General features: G+C 32.1%; 1 protein-coding gene across 6 annotated transcripts in view; it reads left to right on the top strand.

Annotated features, from left to right (window-relative positions):
• Positions 1–11,267, top strand: part of LOC122532874 (nesprin-1-like) — a 116,081-nt gene that overhangs the window by 80,797 nt on the left and 24,017 nt on the right. For all 6 annotated transcript variants that reach the window (XM_043662038.1, XM_043662062.1, XM_043662033.1 and 3 more), the window contains exon 7: positions 9,377–9,643. In XM_043662038.1, the coding sequence (XP_043517973.1) occupies positions 9,377–9,643 (267 nt within the window). The remainder of the gene's footprint in view (positions 1–9,376; positions 9,644–11,267) is intronic.

Genomic DNA, 11,267 nt, shown 5'->3' with positions numbered 1-11,267 from the left:
CAATTCAGTGTTTAAATCTTTCCCAAATTTTGCCCAAAAAAAAAAAAAAAAAAAAAAAAAAAGAAATAGGAAGAAATTGTGATTCAACTTTGTCGAAGTTCGCAGCAAACGAAGAGCAACCCATTCTTCTGTCAGAAAATTCTAATAAAATTCGTTGATCAAGCTTTGTCAATATGCAAATAGAGCACGATCGAAGATTTTCAAGATTAATGGCCCCGTTTGCTTATAAAAGTAAACGTCGCGAGTGTAGAAAATGCAAAGTCGGAACAAGGAACAGAGATCCCCATGGTGCATTGTGTTTCATGATGTATCGGCACGTGTTGGCAACTTTCTACTATAAAAGCAGCGTGACGTCGTTGCGAGATGAAACGATCGAACACACGTCGTCGTCTCGAAAATCTTTTTCGATGGGTGGCTCGATAACATCCAGCAGAATCGGGAACTCGACACCGTTGCGTTTTCTACGGAAGTGCACACACACATACACACACACACACCATCGTGCTTTTCTTCGATTTTTTATCTTTCTAACTTTTACCCTTCTTTTTTTTTTTCAAATAATCGATATCGATCGACGATCGACAACCAGTCGGTTTTACGGCTTCAGGGACTTTCGATTTTCTTGGCCGGACGATCGATCTCGACGACGCTTTTACCGATTTGCTTCGAAGAATGTTCGAACGTGGTGATATCGATCGTTTCGAACGGGATTATTAAGCGTCGGCGATTTCTCTCCGGGAATCGATCCTGCCTCGAGCTCGTCGACTTCAGTTTCAATGAAACGCGACCTCGCGCGCGGAGATTTAGATAAGTTTTCTGATATTTCGCCCGTTACGCTCCGCAGTCTGTCTGTAATACCTGCGTGCAACGCATTTCCTTAAACTTTTCACCGGTACTTATGTTTCTTTATTTCTTTCTTCTTTTTTTTCTTCTTTTTGGTTTCTCTTTTTTTTTGGTGATTTTAACCTCTTGCTACGCACGTCGAAAATTTTTTGCTTCAAAATTGCAATATTTCCTCAGTTTCAAGTATATTTAAGTAAAAATAAATAATAAATTTATTACTTCTCAATAATTTCTGTCCAGTGATATCATACCGACGAGTTCAAAAAGGAAAGCGACGAATTATCGTATGCGGTCACTCGTTATGGTCCGCAATCAGTTGCCAGCGCAAGTGGTTAATACTAAGAGCGAATATATTTTTTTTTTTTTTTGTTTCTCGAATAAGACCGTGGAATCTTACGGAACGTAAATTTAGATTTACTAGATTTACTATTAGATTTACTATTTTATGAATGTTTTGTAGCTTGCGTTCAAAAAAGAATATTGCTCCAGTCGTTTCTCTGAATAACATTGCGAATATTATAGAATTCTAATATTAATTATATATTATAGAATTATAGAATTGTAATAGTAATTATATATTATAGAATTATAGAATTATAATATTAATTATATATTATAAAATTATAGAATTATAATATTAATTATATATTATAGAATTATAATATTAATTATATATTATAGAATTATAATATTAATTATATATTATAAAATTATAGAATTCTAATATTAATTATATATTATAGAATTATAGAATTATAATATTAATTATATATTATAGAATTATAAAATTATAATATTAATTATATATTATAGAATTATAGAATTATAATATTAATTATATATTATAGAATTATAGAATTATAATATTAATTATATATTATAGAATTGTAAAATTATAATATTAATTATATATTATAAAATATAGAATTCTAATATTAATTATATATTATAGAATTATAGAATTATAATATTATAGAAAAAATTGGAATACGCCGTCATACTACAAAAAAGCGAATTTTAGCGAATTAATTTTCTTCGTTTTTAAATTTACAAAATTCACAGAATGGAATTAATAACATCGACAGCCTGATTTTATTTCGATTATATTTAATTATATATATAAAAAAACCGTACTAAAAATATATATATATATACTTAAAAAATTATATTTAAAAAAAAATATTTCGCGAATAATATTTAACGAGTCGAAGGCCACGAAAGAATTTCTGTGACCATGGGAGAGTCGTATTCTACAGAAAAAAGTAAACTTCACGAGAATGCAAAGAGAGTCTAAGTATGCATGAGGCGCATAACACAGCAGTCTGTAGCAAGACACGTCGTGTAAAACATATTTCTTTCGACTTGGTTATTTTCTTTTTTTCTAAAGTATGCAACTTTTATTTAAAAGCTTGTGATGTTTTAGGAAAAAAGATACACGAATGCGTGACTTTTGGTTAATTATGTTTAAAAGAGTGCAAGTGTCGGCGAATAGATTTTTGTGTGGAAATGCAAATGATCTACGATATAATAGCTGAGAAACTTAAGAAATTTAAGTTCTTCGCGTAAATATTGACGTGTCGCTAAGAGCAAGGTAGTATACAAATCTATTCTTCTACTAGAAGGTAACATTTATTTATCTTTTTTGTAAAGAAATCGTGCTTCAAAAATCTTTATCTTTGGAAATCGTTATCAATGGTCACGTACGAAACATTGTTCAGCGGTGAAGAAAGAAGCTTATCGACTATCTTTATTATTCTTGCTCGCTTATCTCTCGTAGTATTAGTCTAAATGTATCTTTGTTATTTACTTACAAGACTCTCGTAACAATCATACGTGAAAGTACGTCAAAAAATTGAAAGTCCGACGGATTCTCGAAATACTAGATTTGATCTAGATCTCAAATGAAAGTGGACCAACATTATTTTAAACGTAATTGTCGAGAAATGTTAATGAATCTAAATTGACCAACGTTTTCGAGTTTTCAATAAATATTTAATCTTTTACCAAAATGCTAGCTTGAATTTAAATTCTAATCTAAGATGAAATTCTTTCGACGAGAATTGCGAAGAAATTTCGAACAATTTGGAAGTTTCCAATAAATTCATTCAGAAATTTCATTTTCCTGTCGCGACGTCAATTCAATTTAAAGGAATTTCCACAAACGTTCAATTTTCTACCAAAATGTTAAGTTTAATTTAAACTTCAAGTAAGGATTCGAACAATATTATTTTGACATTTTAAATAGTTGTCATTTTAAGTTTTCAATAAATAATCAATTCTCTACCAATTGTGAACAAAAAAAAATAATCTCGAAGTTTCCAATAAACGCTTAATTCTTTACTGTACTAAAAATATCAAACGTCGAGGAAAATTGAAATTTTATCTCGAGCAAAAGAAAGAATTCAGACAAATCTGAATTCATCTAACCATAAAAAATATCGAGACTTCCAACAAATTTGTAAATGAACGAAACTCCTGCACGAGAGAGAAACATCGAGTTTCGCGGCTCTCGTTCAGAGAACGAATAAGTTTTCCACGGTCGACGGGAGTGTACTTTCCCAGAGAATGCATAGAAATCGGCGATCGAAACAAATTAGCGTCGATCCTTTTCTCTCTCGGCTTTCGCGCAATTTTTCCAGGTGTGTCTCCTCCGCGGAACGCCTCGATTCGATTTTCCAAACGCCAATTACGTTTTATCAGGACGTCGATCTTTAACATCAGATAAGACCGAGCTTCTTCTTCCGCGCGTTGGCATTGTTCTCGCGCGGAACGAAAGCAAGTCGCGCGGGACCGGGAAAAACCTCGGTCGAAGAACCGAAGAGCCATTTGAAAGCACACACACACACACACACACGAAGTGGAACAATCGCGCGTAATCGTACGCAATCTATAGGAGAAAGTGGGCTAATGCGATCCGCGGATAGAGCCGGGACCGGCAACGTCTTTGTTCGGTGATTTCAGCTACCTCGCTTCGCCAACACAGGGACAGAGACTTGCACTTGTTGCAAGAGAGAGAATAGAGATTGTAAGATTGTTTCAGAGGCCAAAGTCAAAAATTGGTTCTGGAGGTTGAAGGAAAGTCTCGTAGGTATCGGGGAGACGCATTGACGCGAGATTTCCTGAAAACGTTTCAGAGGTGCAAATTATCGTTGTGTTTTAATTGAAAGTGATGTGGAGTTATGTTCCTTGAGTGACGATAAAAGAAAATAACGTTGTTTTCTTCCGTTTATCATGAAACACAAACGAGAGAAGTAACAAAGTTTCACGTGAAAAGAATTTCTGATTTGTTTCGAGGTTCGAAATCAAAAGTTTTGGATATCTCGAAGAAAGATAGAACTTTTCGAGAGAAGCTAAGATTAAAATAATAGAGGAATTAATTAGCAAGCTGATTAAAATGACATTCGTAGTTAATAATATATTTATTATTATTATTATTGTAGTTAATAATATATTTATTATTAACTACAATAATAATAATAATAATTTATATATTAACTTGATTATTCAAATAATTCAAGTTCACTTTACATAATTCTCTGTTCAAGTTATCAAATTTAACGTTCAGATAAACAGATCGAGTTCGTAAGAGTTGGCCAATTGAGCAAGTATTAAAATTTCATTCGTTTCACTGAATTTGAAAATTTCACTGGGCACATGAAACATTTAGTATTAAAACTATCGGTTTCTAACGTGTGCCAAAATATTCTAGAATTATTTTACCATTATAATTCAAACGATGTTAATTAAAATAAATACAGCAATATAGTTTTCTATCTCTGTCTGAATAAAAGCCAACATTAATTTGAAAATACCGGTGTTTTTTCTAGCAATTGTAAAAAAGTCCGTCAGTTTTGGCGTTAAACGAGTAGATACAGTCGATAAACTGTCAGACAAACTCTGTTTAGTCTACTGTCCAACTGCACAGTGCTACTTTGACCAAGTTTATGTTTTATTATATTAATAATAATTGATAATTTTATAATAAAATGAATTAATTATGAATTTTCAATAATTTTGTAAATTAGATTTTTAAATATTATTAAAAATCCAACAAAAGTAATTAGAATTTTATACTATTCAGTTTCATTTTTATCATCAAGTGTATTTATACTTTTCATTGTTATTAACAATAATTTAAATTATATTTTCACATATAAATTTTTAATAAATTTTTTCTTATTGCATCGATTGTACAATATAATTAATTATCGTGTGTTATATCGGTCCTATAAATTGATGTAATATATTAATAGTTTACAGATTATTCGATTTTTACAATTTTGAAACATTCGAACGAGAGAGTGTACATATGTGAATAAATGTGTATGTGTATTACGTATGTATGTGTTGATTAAAAAAAAATCTCCAATGCGAAGATGTTTTCAATTTCGAGACGATCTTTCACAGACGTGACGACTGTTCGTTACACCGGGAAAACTCGGTTCTCGAGAAAGCGTGCAACACCGAACAACGCGAAATTTCTGATTCGCATCGCGACCAACCGAACGTTGTATCAGACCCAGCTCGTCAGATGATTTACATGGCGCGATTCTCCCTTTTTCCTTTTTCTTTTTTTTTTTTTTTTTTTTTTTTTCGCGAAGAAGGCAGATTAGATAGTTATCCAGGTGAATTTTTCTCGACGGTTGGAGATAAATCACGGTGCATCGACGCACGCTGTACGCTCGAGTGCAAAGGTTAAGCACACGCGTGCAAAAGAAAACAGTTAAAATGCCTTTATTGCTTCCGCGAAGCGAAGTCAAGCGTTTCGACGCAATGCTCATTACGCTTCGACTCGGGAGAGAAGGTCTTCTCGTTTCCTCTGCAAAAAAAAAAAAAAATTATCGTTCGTGTCGTTCACTCCGGCATTCTGTGTATCTGATTACACGTAACGAGAAACTAGACGCGAAATTTCGTTGGAACGGATTATCGCGATACGCACAGTTTCGGGGAACGAATGGGAGACAATCGTTTATTTACTGTAGCTCGTAAAATGTAGTATCTGCACGTGTATGTTTATGTGAAACATTTTGTTGATAAAGCTCTGGAAATGTTCGTAGAAATTACCAGAACATTTACTACGGGCACATGTTTCATAAAAAAAAATTAGTATGCAGCATAAATGGTAAATAAATGAATTAGCAGAATAATTTTTGTATTATACGTCGCGTAACAAAATTTTTTATCGATATTATATTTTTTTTTTAATTATATTTGAAAATGACATATGAAACATACACAGAAAATGTATAAAATATTTACAATGCGTTACTTTCTATAATATTCATCAAATTTTCTACATTTTACTTCAAAGAAACTAAATTTTAGTTAAGAAACAAAATTTCTCTGTGAATTTTCCAGATCACTGTGCTCGATCTCGATTTCGAGAGGATTGATTCTCTCGTAAAAAAGAATCGACCGTCCATTGACGTAACGCGACTAATTTTTGGAGAAGACATTACTATATTGTATATAAATTAAATTTATTTAAAAAAGAAACTAAATATTAATAAACACGACAAACATTTAATTTATTTTTTTTATTCTACAAAATACATATATACATATTTAAATCATTTACTTTCGAGATAATTAAATTACTAAAATTAACCAACCCCGATACAAAAGGTACAAAAATAAATTTTACTTATTTATTTAAAAATAAAAATTCATTTTCATCACTTTAAACTATCAATAACATTATTAATTTTTAGCCATTACTAAAATATATTTCTATTATAAAACTTTATTTAATAATATTTAATATATTTATTTTTTAAAATTACGTGCAAACAATCATGCATAGAATAGGAAAGTACGAGGTCTAAGAGCAGAAAGGAAACGTGAACAACTCGCGCGGCTGCGTTCTCGTCGTTAATTCGAATCGCACCGTGGGCAGGAAAATCGTAATCCCAATTTATGCTTCCTTTGCACTGGGAATGTCGAACGATGCTCCGCGCGTAGCATACTCGTTACGTGTGCGTCTTATCTCCGTCGCTTTCCATCTCGTGCCGTACCATTCTCGTTTCTTTCTTTTTCGCTCGTTCGCCATCAGATTGATGAATTTCACCTGACCGGGCCGGTTCGTAGAAAGGAGGAAGCGCACCGAGGAGGACAGGACTCTGAAAAGCGAGAAAGCTGTGGCCGAAGTGCTGTACCGAGCGATATCACTGCATATCGGAAGTGCCATATTCGCACGCCTAGTTACGAGATAATCGCCGTGAATGAAATGCCTGTTCGAGTTTGATGTCCGATTGAATTTGGACGAGAAAGTTGCGAACAGTCGCTGTCAGTCAACACGTGCTCCATCATTTGACCAGCGAAAACGTCAACGACTCAGCCACGTAAGCTTGTTGCATTTAACGTTGAAGGAAACGATCTGTTGTTGGGCTTGATGATGTTCGTGATGATGTTCGGTTTGGATGTACTCGTGAATTGGATAATCACAGACTTGGTGAACGCGTAAGGATCCGGTGATCCTATCACGACCCTGACAACTGTAGTTATCGGGTTATGTGGTTAGACATGTATTTGGATTTTCACTGACTCATCTGGAGATATTAGTATCAGAATATTTAGAATCGGTGAGATATTTCGAATGGATTTATAAGTTTAGAAGATTTACAAATTTCCATCGAGAATTTTCATTCCTTATTAAGGAAGCTGTCTGGAATTTTGGTAGTTCTAGAATTAATTAACACTAGATTTTAACTGATATTATACTATTATAATAATATATAATATTATATATTATAATAATAATACCCAGATTATAATATAATACCTAGTTTAAAGAAAGTAAAATGAAATAAAAACGAGTAGAGAAAAGTTTATGATACTAGAAAGATCACAAATTTTAATTCAGTATATTTTAAAAGGAATCATTAACATTTCTAGAAATACACTGTTGTACGAATCGTCAAAATTTCCATGGAAAATTACGAATTGGTCACTTTGATAGCTCCGAAACCAATTAACACTATAGCTTAACTTGGACCAGAGAGAATAAAGTAAAAACGAGTAGAGAAAAGTTTACAATATCAGAAAGAACACGAGCTTCAACATTTTACAAGAAACCATTTAAATTTCTAAAAACACACTGCAACGAATCTAGAAAATTACCAATTTGCTCAAACCTGAGCAAAGCAAATAATAAATGTATTGCTTCTCAGTAATTTCTATCCGGTCATATCGTGCCGGCGAGTTCAGAAAGAAAGCGACGAGTTACTGTATACGGTTTGGTCACTCGTTACGGTCCGCAATCAGTTGCCAGCGCAAGCGGTTAATACGGTGTTTTTTAATGGCGTTATTATGCATCGCGCACGCCTGCAGATGCATGGCTCAATCTGCCAATTCGGTCGGCGTGAAAGAAAACGTTCGGACGATCGGCATGTGATAACGGTACCTGGTCCGATGCGCAATTTAAAGTCGATAAATCGATCTTTTCGCGTGAGCTTCCGGGTACTTTTCGAATATTCGTGCACTTAATAATCGTGTACCAAGCTGTTTGCACGCTTTCCAGTCCTACGGATGATGCTAATTTCGATACTTAACGTTATCTGATTTGTGCACTCGGGGATTGTCACTGACTTGATGAAACTTAACATGATACGACATAGTGGTTTAAGTCAGTGTCATTTTGCAATCGTGGCACACGATTTTTCTTGGTGCATTAATAAATTGCCGTGCTATTCATATTCTTTGTTATACAGGAAATATTTATATTTAGAGTATTTGATGAAAATTGTCATAGAAAATTTTTATGTGTTTATTGTACAAAATATTTCGTTTCATCAACACTATAATGAAAGATGATTGCTTTGATTCTGTTGATAAATTGTTAGAGTGTCAAGTAACCGTCACTTTACGTATAATAATTAATTAAACATAGTTTCACCGAATATCGAGGCGTATACATATGCAAATATATAATACAATACTTGAACTTATACTGTTAATTATTTAATTTCATACAACTTTATATAAATTACGGAAAAGTAGCTTACAATGTATAAAAGTATCCCCTATAGTTAATGATATTTTAATTTTCATAACAAATGAAGCAAATCGTTTTGTTTTTTAAAATATGCTTGTGAAACTATGAGAATCTTCCGTGATATTTATCGAATGTATATATGTGTATCAAGTGTCTCGTAATTTTCATTCACATTCTCAGATTTGTTTCAAAATTTACGAATGTAGTCGTGAGTGTTGAAATTTCAAAATGTATGGCTCCTATGAACTTTCAAATCGTGAGTTACTACATGAGAATTTATATTCTTATTTACTATACCAGTCTCGACCAGTCTGTTACCTCTTCGTATCGAGAAATTAAAAAATTGAACAATTGAAATTAAAAATCAGACAAGTTAAAGTGAGATAAATTTTATGCACTAAATAATTTTTTTTTCAACTATATCTAATTAAAGATTAAATAGTTACAGTGTATTATAGTTATCAGGAGACTCTGCAAAGGTCGCGAATAAGAAAATTCCACGTTTAACGACTATATGAATGAATTTTCATGTGGTTGCAGGTACTCCAACGAGACATAGAGGCACACGGTCGAATCGTCAGTTCGGTCGTGAAATTGGGGGACAAGGTTTTCAATCAACAGCAGAAAGAGCTGCAGCAGCAGCAGCAGGAACAGGATCGAGAGAAGAACGAGGAACAGGAACAACGGGAACTGTCACAGGCTCTGCGAACATCGAAATCTCTGGAACGCCGATGGCATCTGCTGTTTCTACGAGCTTTGGAATGGCAGTGTCACATCGAAACTCTCGTGTCTCGCATAAGCAGTAAGGTGAGTTCAGTTTCTTGTCTTTTTTTTTTTTTTTTTTTTTTTTGCTAATTTCAGCTAACGGTTAAAACCTTTAAAACAATCACGACGTCATGGCATTCCTTAAAAGTCTTCAAATGTTTAGTCTGACATTAGTGATTAATCGTACAGATAATCTAAGGTTTTCGAAACAATTGATAGAGGATCGACAAAAATAACATGTACATTGAACATGTACATAAATATATCGAAAGTTATTATACGAGTGTTTAAATTTTTAATACATTCGAATGCAGTTTGTTACATGTTTCTCGTTCGTTAATTTTTTTTTTTTTTTATTGTATTTTTCATAATATTAAATTTGCCTATTTAATTTGCTACATGTTTGTCATTCATTCAGCTTTTAATTGCAGTCTTGGTAATGCATGTTTGATTTATTACAACAGTGACATAATTCAGTATTTTACGGGGTTATTCAGTGTACTATAGTTATCAGAAGACTCTGCAAAGGTCGCGTGTCGAATAAGAAAATTCCACGTTTAACGAAAATATTACATAATTCAGTATTTTGACATAATTCACGGATACGAGGTTCTTCTTGTTGTAATTTTGTTGCATTCTACCGATAAAATAGTGCAAATTATGACTGTCTTTTCTGTGTTAATGACGTGAATTGAAAATTGAAAATTTATGTCATTTTATATCATTATGAGTTGTATCATTATTGCAGCAAATGAACGATATGTTCGTTAAATTTTTAGATTTTTGGTAATTTCAGTGAGCATTCAAAATTAAAATTATATTCATCGTGAAATTTAAATTTAAATTTAAATTTATATTCAGCACCATTCATTGTGAAATAATTGTTCCTATGTTTCAAAAAAAAAAAAAAAAAAAAACCATTCTGACTTGGTGTTTGTGATTTCTAAAATTTTATCAGCTATCGAATAAAAATTTAGAGTATGTTATATTTTTATGTTTCATAAACTCGAAGTTTTTAAACAACGAGCCTTGAAGAACATAATAGATTTAATTGAACTGATCTTTCTCATTTTTGAGATAAGATCTTCATCGCTCATAAAACATACACGTGTATATAAATTATTCATCCCTTTGTTCTATACCTTTCATGAATATGCTCCCGAAGAAAAAACAGAATGAATAATAAATAGGTGAGAGTCATGCAGTAGGTACTGACCGTTTTAATCTTTTTTTGTTACATCTTCGATAAAGATCAAAGTTTTTCAAATAAGTTTGCTGTGTCGATGGAACTGACGAAGAGAAACTATTTTTGTGAAATTTGATGAAAAATATTGATTATTGAATATTGTTTTGAATTTAATATAAAAAAATATTGAAATATTGGAACATTGATTGTCGAATTATATGAAATACTGAGAAATAAAAGAATTGTAATTTCCAGGAAATGAAAAATTGTTATTCAGTCTATTTAATCAATTGTTAAATTAATTTATTTATTAATACTCTATTCACTGTTGTTAATTAAGTTAATAATTTTTAGGCCTAAATAATTGACAGTGTTTATAGAAAAACACTTAATTGTCAGAATAAAAAGATCTATATATTCAAACTTTATTTTTAAAAATTGACCTTAATTAAGAATGAAATAATTAATATTTTTCTGATC

Source organism: Frieseomelitta varia, unplaced genomic scaffold (genome assembly GCF_011392965.1).
Source record: "Frieseomelitta varia isolate USP_RPSP 00005682 unplaced genomic scaffold, Fvar_1.2 scaffold_143, whole genome shotgun sequence".
NCBI lineage: Eukaryota > Metazoa > Arthropoda > Insecta > Hymenoptera > Apidae > Frieseomelitta > Frieseomelitta varia.
This window is presented reverse-complemented; position numbering and strand designations above follow the sequence as displayed.